This window comes from Mesoplodon mirus (genome assembly GCF_964341445.2).
Source record: "Mesoplodon mirus genome assembly, chromosome: 12".
NCBI classification, from domain to species: Eukaryota; Metazoa; Chordata; class Mammalia; order Artiodactyla; family Ziphiidae; genus Mesoplodon; species Mesoplodon mirus.
This window is the reverse complement of record NC_138988.1, coordinates 69,526,960-69,549,415: the sequence shown is the minus strand read 5'-3', so window position 1 is coordinate 69,549,415 and position 22,456 is coordinate 69,526,960. Positions and strand designations below refer to the sequence as shown.

General features: G+C 50.0%; 1 protein-coding gene across 2 annotated transcripts in view; it reads left to right on the top strand.

The window, feature by feature from the left end:
* Positions 1-22,456, top strand: part of CPNE5 (copine 5) — a gene marked incomplete at its 5' end in the record, with an annotated part of 92,136 nt that overhangs the window by 22,611 nt on the left and 47,069 nt on the right. The window contains 4 exons of one of the 2 annotated variants that reach the window (XM_082638887.1): positions 18,122-18,225; positions 19,681-19,720; positions 19,935-20,011; positions 21,788-21,847. In XM_082638887.1, coding sequence (XP_082495013.1) covers positions 18,122-18,225; positions 19,681-19,720; positions 19,935-20,011; positions 21,788-21,847 — 281 coding nt within the window. Of the gene's footprint in view, positions 1-18,121; positions 18,226-19,680; positions 19,721-19,934; positions 20,012-21,787; positions 21,848-22,456 lie in introns of those variants that run through there. The other variant, XM_082638888.1, reaches the window with a different exon arrangement.

The window sequence follows — 22,456 nt, the reverse complement described above, 5'->3', positions numbered from 1 at the left end:
GTAAGTTGATTTTCTCCTTCACATATTCTTTATTTTTTTAAAAATTTATTTCTTTAATTTATTTATTTTTGGCTGCGTTGGGTCTTCGTTGCTGTGCGTGGACTTTCTCTAATTGCAGCAAGCAGGGGCTACTCTTCGTTTCAGTGCACGGGCTTCTCATTGCAGCAGCTTCTCTTGTTGTGGAGCACAGGCTCTAGGTGCGTGGGCTTCAGTAGTTGTGGCATGTGGGCTCAGTAGTTGTGGCTCGCGGGCTCTAGAGCGCAGGCTCAGTAGTTGTGGCGCACGGGCTTAGTTGCTCTGCGGCATGTGGGATCTTCCCAGACCAGGGCTCGAACCCATGTCCCCTGCATTGGCAGGCAGATTCTTAACCACTGTGCCACCAGGGAAGTCCCCCACATATTCTTTCAATGTTTGAGGACAGCTCACATGGCCCTGTTAGTACGCTTTGGGGCAGACCTAGAATGTGACCATTTCTATCAAGAGTTCCTCTTTATATAACTGTCTCTTGTCCCTTTGCTAATCTGGGCACACTCCCTGGAACACACGTCCATTTGTCAATGTTCTTCCCAAAGTGTGTGTCCTGCACCATTCCCTTCTCCAGCTCAGAGCATCATGGGCTGGCTCCCTCCTCACAGGGGCTTGGACTAGACAATCATGCATTCTGTGTGTTTGTTTCCAAGGGTTATATATCTACTGACATTACCTACAATTCCACTGGCCTTTTTGGCAGGTGTCTTCAACTTACTTCATATTGAGTTTGGGGGCTCCTGTATCCTCCTCAAACAAGCTGTTATCCAAACAGAATTCCTCCAGCTCAGATTTGGCAATTGAGTTTTTGAATCTAGATGTGAAATTTTACATTTATCTCTGTTACATGTCATTTGGCAGATTCAGTCTGTCGTTATGGTCTGTGAAGATAACGTTGAATTATGACTGTGCATTCAGCATCTTGGTTCTGCCTCCTGCTCCTGGGTCAGCTGCAGTCATTGTCCACGCGAGTGATAGGGGTTGAATGGGATGGAGTGCTGTGGTCCTCCACTAGAGACCTTTTCCCAGATTGATCTCAGTTATCTAGTTGACCTTTGGGGAGTGCTGTTCAGCCACCTAGGATCTACATAACTTTGTTATAACCCATCTCATATTTCTGCGTCTGGTACCTAAGGACATCATGAATAACAGTCAAATACCTTGTCAGATGACGCCCTGAACTTGATGCCCATCCTAGCTCTGAGATTTACCACGTGACCTGGGTGAGGTATTTATCTTCTCCAAGTCTCATCTTACTCATCTGTAAAATGGGGTTAGGGGAGCTTCTTGGAAGGACTAACTAAGATAATGCTTGTGAAATGCCTGGAAATATCAACTGCAGTGTGCCATTGCCCAGCTCGGGCCCCTGGGCACCCTTCACAGGGGGAACAGCCACACTTGGAGACCCTGGGAACTAAACCAACCCTGCCCGCACCAGGAACCCAGGAGCAACAGCCAACATTCTCAAATACTCAAGCTTCCTGGGAAACCCGAGTTCCCTCCTCAGCCTGGGGCTGTAGGACCTGATTCGCTCCAAGGAGTGAGGGCTTCCAGGGGAAGAGGGGCTTGAAGGGAAGCATCCCAACCCTGTGTGTGAGGAGTCCCTCATCAGGAGGGGCTCTTTCAGGAAAGGCCGGACACAGGGATGTCATCCCTGTGTTGTGCCCAGAGCACTGTAGCATGGCATACTGGCCACTAGGATGGTGGCTGCAGATGGTGCAGGAGACCCACTCCCAGACTCTGTGGCGCCTTTGTCCCCTGCTGGTGTTTATCCTGGGTATCTCCTCTCAGTCTGCCCACGAAACTCTGCCTCTCTGGTGGTGGCCTGTCTGCCTCCTGCCCCCTATCAGACCCCGACCATCCTCCCTGGCTCTGGCCCCAAAGGTCACCCACAGGCTCATCCCCAAAGTCTCCTTTTTAGCTCCTCCTGAACAGAAGAGGGCTTTTTCCTGTGGCTCTCCAAATGACAGCTCAGGAATTCACCCATTTCCCAAGGCTCTAAGACAAAACATCAACTTCTTAGCCTGGTGTTAGAGCCTCTCCCATTCGGACTACCCTAAACATGGCCATAAGACAGGAACTACCATGGATTCAGCCCTTGCTATGTGCTCTGCTGGCGCATCCCTAATGCTGCAGCCAACTGTGAGGAGATGTGATTGGCCCAGGTCACATGTAGGAACTGAGATGGGGAAAGCTGAAGCGGCTTGTGCAAGGCCATGCAGTTCATCAGTGTGGGGCTGGTACTCAATCTGTTATGAAGCCACCTAACCCTGGTTGGCCGTCCACAGCTGCCAGGCCTTTGGGACAGAGACCTGCAGCCGCCCACAGTCAAGAGTGGGTGCAGGCACATCTCTGCTTCCGCTCAACCTCGACGCCAGGGCCTACACAACCGTGAAAGCAGGTCTCAGGCTGATTTCTGCCGCAAGCACCTGTAAGTTAGATTGAACCGTATGAATCTGCAATTTGAAAACTTTGGCAATTTCATATGGTCTAACAGTTAAGGTTAGACTCTAACCTAATATTAGTGAGTGACCCCTAGTCACACACCTGTCCTTACAAGCTCAGAGAGGTCCCTGGGCCTGCCTCTTGCCTGAAGAGCTTCTGAAAGTCGGCCGAGGGATGATGTTCCAGGGTTGGTAAGGATCAGGCCACAGCAGCCTCCATCTGTGGGAGAACCTAGGGGTATCAGAAGCCCAGGCCCACTCCCAAGGCGTGAGGTCACTGGTCTCTGCAGATTCTCACTCCCTGCTTGTGCAAGTGCTTAAGTGCTTGTACAGCACTCCTAACCATCCAGGTGTCTCTCTACCCTTTCCTGTTGGTTGTGAAAAATCATTGCTAACATCCCTCTGTTAATAGGGCTCTCCAGTACCCAGGAGATAATGTATTAGAGGTGAGGCCTCCTAATTAGGGTCTTTCAAATGTAACTCCCACTCATAAGATGGATGAAACTCATTAAAAAATAATTTAAAATAGTGTGTTACACACAGCAGAACAAAACCCAAGCTGTTTGACTCCAGACTTTTCACTCCCTACCTCAGGGCCTGTTACCTGCTATCTTAGGGAAGAAGCTCTTCTTAGCTCTGTCCCTCTCCCTGCATCCAAACACTCATAGCCCCCAGTCTGGCGTACTGCCCACCGTCACTCTATTCCTCCAGAGGAAATTCTCCACCATGCCCTTTCCTTTATCCAGCTCTGATCTACCTTAAGCTGTCTCTGAGCTCCCCAGACACCTCTGTCCCAGCAGCCAAGATTGCTCCCTGATAACTCTGATTATTTAAGCTACTCAAAGAATCAACCAAGATGTATGGAAAATCTGTGTAACAACAGGCATCCTTTACTGAGTGCCTGCCATGTATCCAGCATCTCATACTCATCATCCCTAATCCTTATAACAACTTTGCAGGCAGGTACAGATTATGCCCAGACCACGGAGGAGGGGTGGGGTCCTGGGCAGTTTTAAGAGTCAGACAAACCTGGGTTTGTTTCAGGACCCTGTTACTTAGAGCTGTGTGGCCTAGACGCTTATACCTTCTGAGCCTCAGATTCCTCACATGTAATATGGACAACTAACAATACTTACCTTCTGGATTGTCTAAGGATTTGAGATAACATAGGATAAGTTGGAGGAGCCAGGTAGGCACTTGGTAAAAGATAGCTCTTGTTAATAGATCACTGATGGTGCCGGGCAATGTAGCAGGCAGTTTATACACTTTATCTCAGGTAGCCCATTCTATAAATAGCAGTGTGGAGGCCAAGAGAAGGGAAGTAACTTAGGTAAGACACTGTGGTATCCTCCGGGGTGCAAAGCTGTAGCAGGGAGGTCCCTGCCCTCAGAGACCTTACAGGGAGCTGGGGAGAACAGACACATATATAGAAGGATTTTTTTTTAATTTATTTAATTTATTTTTATTTTTTGGCTGTGTTGGGTCTTTGTTGCTGCACGCAGGCTTTCTCTAGTTGCGGCGAGTGGTGGCTTCTCTTGTTGCGGACCATGGGCTCTACGCTCGCGGGCTTCAGTAGTTGCAGCACGTGGGCTCGGTAGTTGTGGCTCATAGGCTCTAGAACACAGGCTCAGTAGTTGTGGTGCATGGGATTAGTTGCTCCGCAGCATGTGGGATCTTCCTGGACCAGGGCTTGAACCTGTGTCCCCTGCATTGGCAGGCAGATTCTTAACCACTGCGCCACAAGGGAAGCCCTATAGAAGTATTTAAAAGCCTCATTTATTTATCTTGTTGAGGGTGTCGGAACAGATCCTCTCTGAGGCCCCAAGTTCCAGACCACAACTAGTCGAAGAGCCTCCCAAGTAGTTTAGACATGAATTCTCAGCACTTCACAGCAGGGAGAGATCAAGAGGGCTAGGGAGGCTTCCAGGGGGAGACAGCACCCTAGTTGGGACTTGAAGGATGGTGGGAGGAGGAAAGGGCATTTCAGGAATGGGACCCGACATGAGCAAAACCTGGGGGTGGGAATGGCCTGCGTGTCCATGAGCCAGCTGGCTGTGACTCAGTCCAACTGCAGCCCAGTGTGTGCTGGAGGAAGGTTAGAGATCAGCTCCAGAGGGGAGGGCGGCGCCCCCCTGGGAGCCCTGTTGGGAGTATGTGGTCTTAGATTTTATCAGGGTTTCCAGAATCAGTAGTCAGGGAACTGGCATTTATTGAGCACTTACTATATGCCATTCACTGATCCAGGCATACAGTGGAGAACAAGACAGGCAGAGTCCATGCTCTGGAGAGGCTTAGTGTAGTCAGTAAAGAAATTGGATAATTTCAGGTACTGGTTGATCAATGCTATGAAAAAGATAAGACAGTGTAATGAGATAGTTACCTGAGAGAAGGGAGCTGTTTTAGTTAGAGGGGCGTCAGGGGAGGCCCTGCTGAGGGGCTGATGATGTGAGTTGAGCCCCAGTGGTGCCGTGCATTGGTCTGGGGGTGGGGAGGTTCCAGGCAGAGGGAACAGCAAGTGCAGAGGCCCCAAGGTGGGAATAAGCTCTTTTTGTCAAAGGACCAAAAGAAAGACTGGTACAGTTTGAGTGGTGTGAATAATAAAGACAGTGGACTGTATGGTCACAGAGGTTGCACAGGCAGATCCTGCCGGGCTTTGTAGGCCATGTAGGAGTTCAGACACTGCTCTAAGTGTGATGAGAAGCTATTTGAGGGTTTTGAGCAGGGGAGTGATGTAGCCAGGTTTATGTTTCAGAAAGATAACTCTGTCCCCTGTGTGCAGAGCAGATTGTAGGTGAAAGGGCAGCCGCAGGAAGACAATTTGCAGTGTTTGTGGAGCTCCTGGGATGAGATGGGGTGGGCAAGGGCAGTGGGGATCCTCTTGATCCAATGGCCAAGAGTTTAAATGTGAAATGAAATGACCTTCCGCCCACTAGGCTGTGAGCCCAGTTGGGATCCCTGATGACCAGCACAGGACCTGGCCCCCGTCATAAAATGTAGACCTTTATCAAAAGATTTAAAGTAATGAATGGACTGTTATTGTTGCCAAAGCCCAAAGCAGGAGGCAAGCCTCGCTAGGAGGTGGATTCCCAGGCCAGCATGGTGTTGGCTTTCCAGACTCTCCCCTTTTTGCAGAGAGGAGTCTGCCTCTGCAAAGAAAGGTCCCTCTTGAGCCTTGGGTCCCTTGGGCAGCCTTTAGTGGATTTTGCCCTTGTCACACAGCTGAATTTCCAGGGCCTTGACTCCCTGTCATCAGGAGCAGGCAGTCTAGGACCAAGGCCTTACTTCAGGGACCAGGTGAGTCCACAGGTACCTTTTCCCATTTTTTTTTTTTTTTCGCGGTACGCGGGCCTCTCACTGCTGTGGCCTCTCCCATTGTGGAGCACAGCCTCCGGATGCGCAGGCTCAGCGGCCATGGCTCACGGACCCAGCCGCTCCGCGGCATGTGGGATCTTCCTGGACCAGGGCATGAACCCGTGTCCCCTGCATTGGCAGGCGGACTCTCAACCACCACGCCACCAGGGAAGCCCAACCTTTTCCCAGTTTTAAGGTTAGGGCTTTAGAACCTGCTTACAATGTCCCTTCAAATCCTGACTTTTCCGCTTCCCATAACCTCTCTCAGTCCTAGTTTTTTTCAACAGCACTATGGGACCCTGGGACCCTGATGCCTGCTCATTGGGCTGTGATGGGACGTAATGACAGAATCACCTCAGTGCCTTGTTGTGCTCAATACTTTAAATATTATTATTATGCAATACAGTCAGACAAAGCTATGAGGTGGCTCTGTCCCCGGTCCTGCTGATCCTCTATAGGAGGATGACTGACATTCCTACTACCCATGCAGTCTCCACATCAGCAGCACCGTGTGATCTGCCTTGACCCTCACCACATCCCAGATGAGGAAGCAGTTGGATGGAGGGGGTCCTTGCTTCGCCCAGCGACTGCTAGCAAGTGGCAGAGCTGGGGTGTGATGTGGTCTTGAGTCTGAGTCCGGGCTCCTTTCATCTGCCCAGGCCACTGACTTTCAAAATGGGCTTTTCTGGCTCCAGGGTTTGATGTGGTGCCTCAGGGGCCAACTGTGAATTGTGTGTGGCTCCTGCCACCCCTCCCCCCATTCAGCCAGAGGTGTTTGTTAGTTCTGTGTGATACATTAGACAGGAGCCTAAGATTCCCTTTAAAGAAAGGAGTCTGCCTTTCTAGTAAACCCCGAGGATCTAGGCCAGGTCCCTTGATAGCTGATATATCTATTTATTCTTTGGCGTTAGTGTCCAGGCACACTTCATAGCTGCAGCTGAACTGTTGAGAACGCAGGCTCTGAAGTCAAGGTGACTGGGTCCAAATCCAGGCCACCACCTTCCCAGCTGGGGCGCTTAGGCAAATGCTTAGGCTCAAAAGCCTGCTGTGAGGATTAAAGGAGTTAATTCATGTAAAGGGCCTGGCACATAGAGAATGCTCAATGATGGCTCTTCCTATAAGAAGCCCTTAAGTGAGAAACCACTGATGCTATCATTTCACTGACGGTGTATAAGGAAGGAACCACTGATGCTATCATGTCAGACGTCTTGATGCCATTTGATAGGAATCATAGACATTTTGGGGTGTGCTGGGGGACAGGTGCTATTGTGGCAGGCTTTCTCAGGCTCCCCCATTCCCCCAAAAGTGCTGCAGCCAGACCCAAGGCTCAGCCGCTCAGGCAGGACCAGAAGGACAAGCCAGTGGAGAGTGTTTTGCCAGCAGGTTGGCAGCCAGGCTAATTGGTAAAAAGGCCACTCCCCCAGGAGCTGGGACAATTTAACAGATTATCTGGAACAATGGCTAATCAGGAACTAAGCTTTTTGGCAGGAAGTCTTTTATTATAAAGCTTGATAAAATTTCACAGGCCACTACTGGTGTGTGGGGCCAGAACAGGAACCTTCTCTGCCCAGGCCTGAGCACTGGGAATGCCGTTGGAGCCTCAGGTCCCCCATCTCCACCTCTGCCCTTCCTCACCTAGAGGCCTTGACAAAACAGGAAATGGTCTGGGAGGCCACCAGGCCACAGAAGTCATGGTTCACTCTGTGTGCCTTTAGGTAAGCCCCATGCTTTCTCTGGGCCTCGTTTTCCTTACTCTCTAAGGAAGAGATGGCTACAGGATCCTGGACCCCTCCCGTGAGAGAACCTGAGAGAAATTTCCAGACCCAAGACGGTGGTGGACCTGGCATGGGACTTCTGTGCCCATCCCCACAACCCATGTCCTCCTGCCTGATGCCCAGACCTCTGGCTATTCTCCCCAGCCCTGGACACCCACCCAGTCCCCTATTCCCAGAGCCAGGCAGATTCCCTCGTCCTATTTGTATTTGAGTCAGATAGATTTCTGGCCTCTAATTTTAATCCCGGTGAACATGGTTCATGAGGGTCCAGGGGCTGGGGTCTGCGGCAAGATGTTAGAATATGGCATTAAGGAGCCATCAATAATATATGAAAATTATAGGGGAGCTCCGGCTGGGGAAGGGTGGGCAGCTTGGAGGTAGATAGCAGCCTGTCAGCTCTGGCCTCCTTCTGTCCTGGCCAGCACAGTCACTGGGGGCTTCGCAGCTGTGGGGGAAGGTCTCTGAGGCTTCATCCAGCTGTAATTTGTAAAAAGGCAAGAGCTGCTTAAATCAGGGGCTGTTAAGATTGTTCAGGCTTGCAGAGCCACCCACTCACTACTGAGGCAGAGGATCGCGGTAAACACCGCGATCCTGTCACTCCTGGGAGCCCTGGCCCTCCCCCCGGGCCTCCTGGAGCTCTGTTTCTTCATCTGTAAAATGGAGATGATAAAATTATCTCCATGGGGGTCAGTGGGGGGTTAAATGAGATCATGAATGTGTGGAAGTGTAGTAAAGATGAGAAGTCACGATACAAAGCGAAAGGAGGAGGAGGATTTGATGGAAGGGAGAAACCTGGGAGAGGGGCGCATAGACAGGCTTCTGGGACAAGAGGGCACTGCTCAGAGCCAGAGCCCCGCCTGGCCTGGGCTCTTGTCACCGCCCGTTTCCTAATCAGCTATGTGACCTCTGTCAGAGTACCCCATCCCCACTTCCCTGCCTCTCTTTTCTCATTGGTTGAGAGGAGTTGGTTCCTTCTGGCCCTAAAATCTTCAGTTCTGAGTCAACTTGTTAGTCAATGAATGTTCACAGAAATCATAGGAAGGACCAGGACTGTGGGGTGTGTGTGTGTGTGTGTGTGTGTGTGTGTGTGTGTGCGTGTGTAGGGGTTAGAGGTGGGGTGGGGGTTGAGCAGAGGAATAGATCAGGGGCGCTCACCTGTGCCACCTGACCTGTAGAACCACCCAATTCCACAGGAAGAATTAACCAGGTGGAAGGGACAGTCAGCACTGAAGAAGTTCAGAGGTTGGGCTGGGGTAAAGACTGATGGGACATAGTCCCAGCCTCATTCACAGTGTTAACCTCTTATTGTTGAGTGACTCGATCAACTCCTAATTGATTAGGAGCCAGAATGCCTGAGGTTGAATCCTGTTCCTTCCACCCATTAGCTGTGTGACCTTGGGCAAGTCACTCAGTCTCTCTGAGCCTTATCTTAGTTTACTTTTCTGTAAAATGAAGATGATAATAGTACTGCCTCATAAGGTTATTATGAATATTAAATGAGTTAATATATGGAAAACACTTAGCACCTGGCACCTGGTAGGGCTTGGTGACAGTTGTTATCAGTATTGAAGACCAATTGTGCAGCAGATGCTCTGTGCAGCCTTTCATGCACATTTTCCTCTAGCCTTCCCCTGGAGAAGGAAGGATGTTCTGTTTTAGCGATGGGGAAATGCACCTTCCGAGGGGTTACCCAGGTGGTCTCACATAGATAATAAGTAACAGAACCCTGGCCAGTGGGGCTCCTGGGCCACTGGCCTGGCTACCCCTCTGCACCTCCCTGGCTCCAGCCCCCAGTGCCCACCCCACCAGCCATGGGCATCTGTGGGGAGTTGACCGACATGTTGGGAGACATCCCTGAGCTGCTTGCTGTCACTGCTCCCAGCAAGTGGGTTGTGAGGAAGAAGAAGAGGACCAGATTTTGGAAATCTGGAAGCAACAGAGAGAGCCTCTTCCCAGGCTGCCTTTGTTCTGCATCTCCAGTGTCTGAGCTGGGGATGAGTGGGCCAAGGGCACCACTCCCCCCATTCTCACTAGCAGCCTCCTTGCCCAAGGGCTCCTCCTGCCTTCCCTTTCCTGCAGTGGCCAGAGTGAATTTTCTTCTCTAGGCCTGGGTGGCTAAGCAAAATTTACACATTCTACTGCCTTTTTTCTAACTGAGGCCTGGGGCATTGCTAGGTGTTGAGGGGAGCCCACAGGGAGGGCAGAGCCTTGATCTTAACGGAGCAGTTAGTTTGTAAGAGCAAAGGGCCAGCCCTGAATTTTCCCCTCAGCCTTACCCTATATGTGGAAGTTATTTAGAGAGAAACCACACAGAACTGGGACCTCCAGGGGACTTAAGCACAGAGGACCCCTTTAGATGGAGGATAGAAACCTTCTCAGGCATGGAAGGTAGGTAGGAAATGTTAGCGGTTAGGGCCAGGAGCATCTCATAGACAGGGCTGAGTTCAGAGACTTGGGAGATATATACTTCCTGGGTGGCTGGGCCAGGGTTTGGGATTTATAAAGAACCAGAGTGTGGAATCACAAATTTACAGAGCATGTTTTATGTCCCAGGCTCTCTTCTAAGTATATTACATACACTAAATCATTTAAGCCTCCAACAACTCTATAAAGTGTGGATAAATGGTCATTTCCATTTTATGGAAGAGGAAATTAAGGCAGAGAGGTGAAGGTGTTGCAGGAAGGGAGACCCCTTCCAGGGCCCAAGGGTGGGCTCTTGTCTAACACTCGGAAATTAATTGTCTGAGGAGACACACACGCTGACAAAGCAAAAGACTTTATTGGGATGGGGCGCCTGGGTGGAGAGCAGCAGGCTAAGGGATCCCAGGAGGACTGCTCTGCCACGTGGCTTACAGTCTCAGGTTTTATGGTAATGGGGTTAGTTTCCGGGGTGTCTCTGGCCAGTCATCTTGCTTGGCCCAGATTTGGTCTGACTCAGGGTCCTTCCTGGTGGTGCGTGCATCTCTCAGCCAAGATGGATTCCAGCGAAAGGATTCTGGGAGGTTAGTAGGACATATTATGGGCTGGCGTCTCCTCCTTCCTTTTGGCCCCTCCCACATTCTCCCAGTAAGTTTTCAGCAGCAGCGCCATGTTCCTTATCAGGACCTCCTGTTGCAAGAAACTTATGCAAGTGGTTATCATGGTGCCTGGCCAAGGTGGGCAGTTTCAGTCAACGGTTCCCTAACAAAGGGATTTGGCCAAGGTCACACAGCCAGTGAATAGCAGAGCCAGGATTTGCAACCAGGAAGCCTGGCCTCAGGCTGCTCTATTAACTACTTCACTTTACCGCCTTATGTGGGAACCCCTAAGATCTGCCTTCCAAAGCTAGAATTAGTGGTTCTTAAAGCTTTCTGCTTCCCTTTGAGAAATTGGTGAAAACCATGGCTTCTCTCCCCAGAAAATGAGGACACGTACAGATATTTGCATTCAATTTCAGGGTGTCACAGCCCACTCAGAGCTGGTTCTAATCTAGCAGTTGCCCTTCCCTGCTGGGCTCTCTGGCATCTGTGTGGATGGGGCTGGGATGGCTACTTTCTACAAAGCAGAGGCTGTGGTGAGAGCCCTGGACCCCGAGAGTCCCCACCAAGGCCCACAGGTAGGGTGGCTGGGCTGGGACCCTGCATCCCAGAGGGCTGTCACAGACCTTGGGTACCTAGGCTGCATGGACAGGAGTCACACACTTTACTGGTGACATGAATGTTACCATGTCTAAGAAGAATGGGGTGGGGGTGGGGACCGTTCTTGGTTTGTGTTCAGGTGAGCTGGAAATGGTATGAGTGTGTGAATGTGTTTGTGAGAGAGAAAATATATCAGTCAGGGTCCCAGCAGGAAAGAGAATTCTACTCAGTTGTTTTCACTGAAGAGATTTAATGGATTTCTTTCAAAGGTACGGGTGAGGTTGAGGACACCCACAGGGACAGTGCAGCACCCAGGGCCTGGCAACAACAGGGAGCTGTTTCCACCCGGGCTTGAAGGGGCAGTGGGAGGAGACAATGTTATTGTGTGTGAGTGAGAGGTGAGCGTGGTGGTGGGTGTGGGGGGAGCAGCCCCTCCCAGAACCATGGTGCTGAGACTGGGCCAGAGACGGAGGAAGTAGCCCACATCCTCTCATCTCCCATCTCCCATCTGCCATCTGCCATCTGCCAGTGCCTCCCACTGGCCAAACCCAACTGGAACCCGCAGAGCAAGGGAACCAGGTGATGGAGTTTGATGGGAAACAATCTCCTGGAATGTAGAGCAGGACGGAGAAGGAGCTGGGCAGGGTGGGCCGGGAGCAGGAGACTCTCCAGCACGGAGAACAAGCCTCCAAATCAGTCTAGGACTAACTGCCAGCCCAGTGCCTCCTGCAGGTCAGGAGGCCCATGTCTTGACACAGGCTTGCCCCTTCCCGACCTTGTAGTTGGATGTGGGAAGGGAAGACCTTACTGCCTGACCTGGGTTCTCAATCCCAGCCCTGCACTGGCCCTTGTCGCAGGGAAGTTTGGCGGGACAGCTGCCCACTTGCCCCCATAAATCTCGACTTCTATGTGTAGCACAGCCCCTGGGAGCCACTTAATTTAGTCCTCAAAGAAGTTTCAAGTCTGCCTCCCCTTTGAGGGTCTCGCTCAAACTGATGATATGTAATTAATGCTGCTTAATTGATATTCTTGGGACTTAGTCATAGGGGTTTTAGGAACCTTTGGGAGCATCTTTTGTGACATGTCAGGAGCTTTTCCCACTGGGTTTTGTTGCCAGGGACAAGAAGTAAGCTTTTCAGAGGGTGAATACCCTAATTTCCAGGCTTATTTCTCATTTGTACTTTCTCCTCTCTGGGAGGCTGTCCCAGCCCCTGGGGTCAAAGTCCCCTCACCTCCCCGACTGCTCAGCCCCTTCCCCAATTTCACACCACAGCCTCCCCAGTCCACACTTGCCACCTACCCAACAATTCTCTAGGGTTCTCTGCATCAGAATCACTTGGTAAAACAAAGCAGATTTGGGGCTTCCCTGCAGCTTTGTTAATCAGAGAATTCCTGTGCCTACCAGTGTTTGGTGGTCTGTGCCCCAGACTTGAGCAGTGTCAGGCCCCCTCCCATCCTTAGAGACCAAGTGTGGACAAAGGGCTTCAGAATGGAATGGAGGGAGGGACAGGCCCTTCCAGGGACCTGGAAGGGCGTTCAGGGCTGGCTTGGCTCAGGATTACCAGTGGTGAGGGGTTAACCTACCTTCCCCTCCTCCCCAAGCCCCCCTTAGCAGAGTCAGATCTCGTGCCTTTGTGTGCTTCCCGCTGCTAAAACCTCATCTCTCCAAGTCCCTGCTGGCTTGAAATCTCTAATTCTCTATGTAGAACGAAATACAACCAAATTAATTTTTCCTTTTTTTTTAAAAAACACATCAGTTCAGCTGTGTTCTGACCGTCATTAATAGGGATATAAATTGGGTCTGACACGGACCCAGTGGCTTGTTGGATTTTTAAAATCCAAGTTTTCACATTTTTTTCCTTTGTTATTAGCCCAAGTAATGAAGGCTATAAAACATCTTTAGTAAGTCCCTGGGTTTAAGATTTCATTCACAGTAGTTTAGGATGTGCATATATGTTAATTACCCCTGGTCCTGGTAATTTATCACCGCCCAGCCAGGCTCACTTGTCCCCTTTCCTGCTCTAGGAGATATTGGGTGCCCTTGGAGTCCCCCTCCATGTCCTGTTTCCAGGGGAACTCCATTTTCTTCTCCAGCAGAGATCAATCTCTAGGGAATTTCCCCCTATTGAGCTTCAAGTGCCATTTTAAAAGCAGCGCTGTCATCTTCCCTAATGGGTGTTTTCCTTGGAGTCTCTGCCGGGAGTGGAGGGAGATGGAAGGCTGCACAAAGGAATACTTGCCCCTTCTGGGCTGGGGTTTATATAAAATACTGCCGGAGGGATTTTTTTATTGTGTTTGAGAGAGGAAGGCAGTGCATTGAGGAGGAGGTAGGTCCCTTTCTTAAGAGAGGATTCTCTCGAACCTGGGTGTTTTCCTGGAATAGTCTACATTCTAGAAAGCTATTAGGAGAAATTTTCTTTGCATCTGAAGACACGCGAGATTAAGAATTAGAAAGGGCAGGAGAGGAAAATGCAGGAACTCTTTTGCAACCAGGGTTATAAGATCATTATGGAATTTGTGGGGTGGGGCAGGAACCTAGTCTTATTCAACTCAATGTCCTTAACATGGCCTTGCACACAGGGAGGCTTCTATAAATGCTTGTGAAGTAAACCTCATCTTTATTTGGCTTTCATAATGCTTGAGGACTCTTGGCAGTTAGATGAAGTAAAAATATAATGAGCCTTGGGGAGTATCTCTGTGCTTCCTAGAAGAGATGCTGCCCGATTCGTGAGTCATTTAATAAAGCCAATTAGATCGTCAAATTAAGAAAAAAAAATATATATATATATAAATATAAAATGAGCTTTGGAGTTAGACATTCGTAGGTTTAGATCCCAGCTGTGCCTAGCTGTGTGAGCTTGGGCAAGTCACTTAACCTCTCTGATTTTCAGTTTTCTCACTTGTAAAATGGGTAAATGGTCACAGGGTTTTTGTGAGAATTGAATGAGATAATTCAATGATCCACTTGATCTACTAAGCATTCAGTAAGGGGCTCAGTAAATGTTAGTTTTCTTCCTTCCTCCTACCATGTTCCTACTGAGAATCTGGTTCTCAACTCCATCTGCATCTTAGAATCATGTAGGAAACTTTTTAAAAATACAGTTGTTCAGACCCTACCCATTGAGATTCGGATTTAATTGGCCTGTGGTAGGGCTTGAGCGTGGATGTGTTTTTTTGTTTGTTTGTTTGTTTTGCCGCTCCTCCTGGCTCGTGGGATTTTAATTCCCCTACCAGGGATTGAACCCTCACCCTTGGCAGTGAAAGCGCGGAGTCCTAACCACTGGACCTCCAGGGAATTCCAAGCATGGGTATTTTTTAAAATCTCCTGTTAAAGGATACGATTTTTTAAAGATAAAATCACAATTCCCATAGAAATATAAAATGAACACATGACAAAGATTTATGCAACTTATTAATCAATGAGGGACCCAGAAAGATGTTATAACTGGTTCAAATAATTCCAACAACACACACATATATGAAATCAAGAATGCTGAAATGAATTTACAAATAGCTGCAAAATTGATCTGTATCCACAGGGTAATAATCAAATAATCAATTGCATTCCACTGAGGAAAATCCATTTGCATTTCTATGGATAAAATCATCTGCATTACTCTATGCTTTCTATAATTTACAGAGTTGTAAAGTAGCTCAGAGATAATGAACGATGCAGACCTCTATGAAATCAGATACCTGGACTACTACGCGAAACAGGATGCCCAGTGATCTGCTTTTTTGTGCATTTTAATAACTTTCACACTTCCTCAGCTAGGGGGGAGCACCCTGCCTTAGACCTTTGTATATAGTTCTGTTAACAGTGTTGTCACACTGTATTGTAGTTATTTGTGTTTGAGTTGTCCCACGTATGATAGAGAAGTCCTTAAGTACAGGATTCGTGTTCTATTTATGTTTGTAACTCAGCACCCACCACACTGCCTGGCCTACTTTATAAGTGCTTAAAAACTGTTGAATTCATAATTGAATTGAATTGGATAACTCTAAGAAGCAAGCAGAACGAGTATTATTCTCCATCTTCTGATGAGGAAACTGAGGCTTTGAAAGTCTCCGATCAAGTCACACAATCAGCTTGTGATGAAGTTGGGACTCAGACCCTCTCATCGATTTCCTCATTCAACCTTACTTCATTCAACAATGAGTACCTACTGTATACCAGTCACTGGGAGCAGTGGGCTTCTGCTGTCCTTGCCCTCAGGACCTTATATGTAGGGCAACATGGCTTAGAGAACGTGAGCCAGAATGCCTGGGTTGCGCCTTGAAGTCAGCAATTATTAGCCATGTGACCCTGGACAAATTACTTGGCTTTCTGGTGCTCTCATTTTCTCATCCATAAAATAGGGAAGACTGCCATAAAAGGATTAAATAAGGTAATACGGTGTGAAGTGTTTACTGTAGCTGCTGGTGCTATAATCATGTGGGACTGTGAGCCTGTGACTCTGTTAAACACTGTGTCAGGTCCTGAACTGCAAAGATGAGGAAAACTTGGATCCCCCCCCCCATTGCTTGAGAAGCTCAGTCTAGTGGGATGGAAAGAGTAGATCATTATTAGGTCTTGTGATGAGTGCAGCCATAGGGATATGAGGAGGATTATGGGAGTGCAAGGGAAGGGGTGGGAGTTAGAGAGCTGGACTTCCGGGGAGCTGAGTCCTTAAGCATTAGCGATTGGCCTACCTGGGGTACCTGCCAGGAGGTGGCTATTGCAGTGATTGAGGCAAGAAAATGAAGAGTCCAGACCAAGGCCAAGGCAGAGGAGGCAGGGAGAGGGGAGAGATTTAGCTGATGGAATTGATGAGAATGAGAGACTGATTCGCTGTGGGCCTGAGGGCAGGAAGGTGCCAAATCTAGTGCTCCCCAGATGACCCCACAATGCCCTGGGTGGGAGGTTCTCTTTGCAGGTTTCTAACTTACTTCAGGGGAGAAGGGGACACCTAGCTATGTCCCAGACAACTGGAAACATGTTAAGAATGATTGACAACCTATTTAAAATATTTTCATTTTGTCTGCCTATCTTGTTTAGTTTGGAGAATATCATGCCCTACCATCATGGAGTGTACAGTGCTTTTACACTTTATCTTTTAGACCCATGTCCCTTTTTAAAAATAAAATCTCACCAAAAATATCTAGTGGATTGAAGACGTAAAAGAGCTGCTTTGATGGAACTGGTAGCCCGGAACAGTGCCCACACTGCCCCCCCTCCATGACATGGGAAGGCTCCTGGGAGCTCCCAGCCCTGTGGACCACAGTCTAGCCCAGTGGTTCTCCAAGGGAGGTCCCTGCACCAGCAACATCAGTGTCACCTGCATTTTTAGAAGTACAGATTCTGGGCTTCTCTGGTGGTGCAGTGGTTAAGAATCCGCCTGCTGGTGCAGGGGACATGGGTTCGAGCCCTGGTCTGGGAGGATCCCACATGCCATGGAGCAACTGAGACCGTGTGCCGCAGCTGCTGAGCCGCGTGCCACAGCTACTGAAGACCCCGTGCTCCGCAACAAGAGAGGCCTCCGTGATGAGAGACCTGCACACCACAACAAAGAGTGGCCCCCGCTCGCCGCAACTAGAGAAAACCTGCGCGCAGCAACAAAGACCCAACGCTGCCAAAAATAAATAAATAAAATAAATAAATTTATATATAAAAAAAAAGGAAGTACAGATTCTTAGCCCTCATCCTAAACCCACTGAATCAGAACCTACAATCTATGTTTTAACAAACCCTTTAAGTAATTCTCATGCCCAGAAATGGGGAGTGACTTACTTTAAGTCATTCAGGGAGTTTAATGGGATTTAATTATTGAGTGTCCAGTGTGTGCCAAACTCTAGTGTATATGTTGCAGGGGTTACCAAGAAAGTTAAGTCTCTGAATTAGTTATGCATTGCTGAGTAACAGATTGGCCCACAGCTTACCACTTAAACAACAGGGTCATGGATCTGGGTGTAGCTCTGTGGAATCCTTTATGTCAGGGTCTCTCACAAGGCTGTAGTCAAGGTGTTGGCCAGGGCCTCAGTCTTCTCAAGGTTCAGCTGGGGCAGGATCCACTTCTAAGTTCACTCAGTGGTCTTTGGTAAGATTTAGATTCTCAGGGGTGGGTTGGCTGATAGCCTTGGTTCTTTGCCACATGGGCCTCTCCATAGGGCAGTTCACATCATGGCATGTGGCTTCATCAAAGTGAGCAAGCAAGAGAGAGAGGGAGCCTAAGACGGAAGCCATAGTCATTTATAACATAACCTTGGAAGTGACTTGTGCTCTGGTCCAGTCTTCATTAGAAGTGAGTCACTAGCTCCAGCCCACATTCAAGGGGAGGGGATTACACAAGGGCATGAATACCACGAGATGGGACCTTAAAAGATCCCACAGTCCCTGTCTCTGCCTTGCATTTACAATTGGGGCATCAAATCAATACACACCTAATGCGGAATCAGTCAGAGAAGGAAGGTGGTCATAGAGGTGGCACAAGTTCAGTGGTGGCTCAGAGAGAAGTAATTCTCTGGTTGGAGGAATCAGGAAGTTTTCCTGGAGGAGGCGGCATTAGCAACGGACCTTGAAGGAGTGGAGGATGTGCCATTGGCTGAGAAGGGGAGGCCAGGTGGAGGCAAAGGCAGTGAGGTGAGCAAGTGAAAGGCCTGCTCAGGTATCCAGGTATCAAAACCATCTCACTTGAGAGGAACCTATATAGAGAAAGGGAGAATAAAGTGACAATGGAGATTGGAGCCATAGGTGGACGGCTTCCACTGTTAGATGTGGGAGCTCTCCCCTTGATGGGGGGGTGGGGGCAGGAGCTGGGAGAGGCGTGGCTTCCATCATTACCGGGTTCAGGACTGAGGGGCTCCGAGCCCAGTGCTCCCCTGTTCCACCAGCCTGGCCGTGAGATCCACGCCCCATCTCCTCTTGTAGTTCGGACGAACTGAAGTCATTGACAACACACTCAATCCCGACTTTGTGCGCAAATTCATCGTGGATTACTTCTTCGAGGAGAAGCAGAACCTCCGTTTTGACCTGTAAGTAGAAGATCGTGCTGAGGGTGGAGCTGGGGAAGGAACCATGGATGGGAGGTGGGGCTACAGGACCTGTAGTGGGGCGGGAGTTTCCTCACGAGGGCAGGTAGGGGGGAGCTGTGATAGTAGAGGAACCCAGGGTTGGCCTAGGATAAAAGTGACAATTAGCTGAATCCAGCCCCACCTTCATCAGGAGGTGGAAAGGAGGTGGGGAGGGGGAACAAAGGCACCCCCCCCCGTTTGTCTCAGTGTGGGAGGGTGCTGGGCAAGTTACCTGATTCCGGGGTGGGGGGTGTTGAGGGAAGATCTTGGCGCAACCCAGCTCTAATTCTGGGGAGCCCTTTTCCCCCCAGCTCCGCATTGACCTCTCCCTCTGTCAAAGCTTGTTCTGGGAGAGGGTCTCCTCCAGTTTCCCCTCCTGCAGAGGTAACTTGGCTGATGGGGCTCAAAGCATCTGTGTGTTTATCACAAAGATGCAGAGTGCCCCTCTCCTGAGGTTAAGGATGATGGTGGGGTTTTAGTCTGATGAGCAGGTGGAGGAGTGGTGTTTTGTTGTTTTTTCAGGGTCTAGGGTGATTAGAAAGGACTGTGCCCTAGAGAATTGTGGACTGAGTGAGGAAGAAAAGGGGTTGGCACCTGAGAGAGCAAAGGAAAAAAATGCAGTGAAAGGAAATGACTTAGGAGGACTTGAGGCCCAGAGGAGTCAATGCAGCCCATTGTAGGGAAGTCACCTGGTGACACTTTGGAGAGAGAAAGTGCTCAGGGAAGGGGACTGGCACAATGATGACTGCCCCTCAGTAGGAGTTGTCTGTACCTAGAATGACTGGCTGCAGAGATGGCCAGTGTGAGTAGAGGCGGAATGCAGGAGGGAAGGGCTGCAGGTGAGGCTGTGGGTGAGCCAGCCCCAGGTGAAGAGAGGTGCCCAGCTGCAGGATCAGCTGCCTGTGGCGGGCTGAGGTACAGGTATTCATGCCTCCCTCTTTCCTGAGTGCTCAGGCCTGAGGGCAGGTTGGGCAGGCCTGGGCAAAAGGGAACAATCAGGGAAGGTCAAAGGCAAGGTACTGAAGTCCAAGGGCAGCTGAGCCTTAGCTGGGAAGATGGGAGAACAGTCAGTGAAGAGCAGGGCAGCTCGGGTATCTGTGAACCAGCCAGGGTGGCAGAGCAAGTTTATTTTATTTTTTCAATTTTTAACGAGGTATAACTTATATACAGTGAAGTGCCCAACTCTTAACAGCGCTACCCCAATGACGCATTTTGATATCCATTTACCACCCAGATCAAGGGACAGACTAGCACCTTAGAAGGCTCTCATTTGCATCTCCCTGCTATTACTCCCAGAAATATCCACTGTGTTGGTGCCTGGTTTTGGGGGAGCAGGGGTCCTGGCTCAGCTCAAGAATCCAGGCAATTTGGGGCAGGATGCCCCAGCTGCCTTCACCATCTCTCTGTTCCCTGCAGATATGATGTTGACTCCAAGAGTCCTGATTTATCCAAACACGTGAGTTCTGCCAGTGCCTGCCCAGCAATTCTGAAAGTCTCTTAAATGCCAGACTCTGAGTTGGCCTTGGGCTTCAATGTGACACAGAATGTGTCTGATGCTGCATCCTGTCATTTCAGAGCCCTCATACTTCCAGGGGTGGGGTGATGGAGGAGGTGGGATGGCTGTGAGCAGAGTGGTTGACAGTGGTCTTTTCTGTACCCTGGATGTGCAGGATTTTCTGGGCCAGGCCTTCTGCACCCTTGGAGAGATTGTGGGGTCCCCTGGGAGCCGCCTGGAGAAGTCCCTCACGTAAGTGTTCAGGGGAGTGGGACCTGTCTGGTTTGTTTCCTCAGTGATGGGCCAACTTCCTGTTCATCCTTGCTGAGGGCTGGCTCAGGGGAGGGGCAAAGCAGTCAGCCAGTCATAACAGACAATCGGAAATAAGGAGACCTCGTGGGCCTTGCCCTTGCAGGACCTTTAACCCAGTTATCTTGGAGGGACCCTGGCTCAGTTATTAGAACCCCATGTTCCTTAGCATGGCCCGAGATACTATCTATCCCACTCCCACACCCCACCCCATCATTGTATAGGGAAAGAAACTGAAGCCCAGAGAGGGAAATTGATTTGCCCAAGGCCACACAGCTAGGAAGTAGAAGAGCTGGGATTTGAACCCAGGGATCTACTCACGAAGAGTATTCCTCAGATTGTTCATACCTTGTGAGGCCAGAGCTGGGCATGGTGAGGCCCTCCCTATCCCACCCTGCCCTTGCATCATAGAGTTTTAAGTGCTTTTAGGGGAAGACATTTACACTGAGCAGGCTCTGGGATGTGGAGTCCCAAGTCTTGTCACAGTGGAGCGTGAGGGTGGCTTCAGAGACAAGCCAGGTTGGCCAGGTGATGGGGTGACCTCTCTTGTCCCTGTTTCAGGAAGCCCCAGGAGTAGGGCCCAGGCAAGAGAGGCCTGCACACTAGGACAAGTGTCCAGGTCATAGGGCAGGGTGGGCAGAAAAGTCCCCCACTTGCTTCTGCCAAGTTCACACTGGATGCTGTCCCCTCACCGTGATCAATAACTGCAGAATGTGTTATTGTGTGTGTGTGTGGGGGGGTGGTCTCTCTCCCAGGCCCTTGTCTCTGACCCCCAGTAAATGTGTGGTAACTTCAGGGTCCCCAGAAATGCCTCACTGTCCCCCCAAACGTCTCTTCCTCTGGGTTCACAGAAAATAGTGATAAATAGCTACCATTTATTGAGAACAGGGAGTAAACTTATGTTTGGGGGCTCTGAAGTTTATAGAGTTTGGGGTCCCAGGAGTGAGTTTGTGTCAGCCCCTGTCAGCTCCCCACTACCTGGATCAAATGCACATGAGTTATCTGGGTCTGTGCTGTCCCCTGACCCTCCTTTGGTGGAGGGACACACCTTCAACAGGGATCAAGGAAGACTTGGGATAGGGGATGGCTAGTGGGAGGAGCCTTAAAGGGTAAGTGGGATCTAAAATGTCGAGATGCTGGGTATTGGTGAAGGAGGGGGATCTACTCTCCCCACTGAAGACACATGAAGTTTTCATGTGTCTAAGTCTAGTTGTCTCCCAGGCTAGACCTATGAATGGCTCCCTTTCATTGGGCATCTGTTCTGAACCAGACAGTCTTTTGTCTCCATGGCCTCATGTGATTATCTCAGCAATCTCCCCATTTCACAGCCCGAACACTGAGGCTCAAAGAGGTAAAGCAGAGGTTCTCAAACTGTAGCAGGCATCAGCATCATCTGGAGGGCTCGTTTAGTACAGACTACTGGGCTCCAACCCCAGGTCTGGGCAAGGACCTGAGAATTTACATTTCTAACACATTTCTAGGGACTGTGATGCTGCTTGCCTGGGGACCACACTTTGAGAACCCCTGGGGTGGAGCTGCCCAGGGCTTCACAACAAGGTTTGGGAAGAAGACCTCTCCTTCCTCTGGCCTGTGGCTCTTGGTCCTGTTTTGATGTTTGACCCAGAACAGAAACCTGTCTCCAAGAATCTAGATGCCAAGTGCTCTGGCCTCTCAGGATGGGGATACTCAGCTCATGACCTGCTCTCTCTCTCTCCACAGAATAGGAGCATTCAGCCTGAATTCCAGGACAGGCAAACCCATGCCAGCTGTATCCAACGGGTAGGCCACCAGACATCTCTAGCCCTGGAGTCCTCAGACATTCAGCCAGCTCTGCAGAGGGGGCCTCAGAGTCCTGGCCCAGTCCCTGCTCCTACCACTGTGCCTTCAGCCCTGGTCAGGGACACAGAGAGGGTCCTGGGTCCCTCCTAAAGTGGCACTTTGGGCCACTCCACAGCTGGCCCTCCCCCCCGTCCAGGCTAGAGCTCCAGCATCCCCAGCCCCAGTGGCTCATAGGACCTCAGGGAGCAAGGTGGGGCTTAGAGGTAGGGGCTGTTTCTGGGAATCAGCAGGGGCTGGGCACTCTTCCTTCCCTTCCTCTCCCCCGGCCAGTTTTCTTCCACCTCCCACCTCCTCTCACCCTTCCCCTCTCTTCTCTTCATCTCCTCCCCGTCTTCTTCTCCATTGCTTCCACTGCTGGATGTCAGCCTGCTCACAGAGTAGGTTCCGCTAAATCCTTACTCTCTGCATTTGCTTACCAGCAGTGGCGGGCTGGCCTTGTTCCTCCAGCCCCCACCCTGAACATCTGCTTTTGGCTGGCCTCACGCAGATATGGCAACCAAGACCCTCCCACTCTTTCCCTTTCCCCTCCTGGTTGGAGAAAGGGTTCTC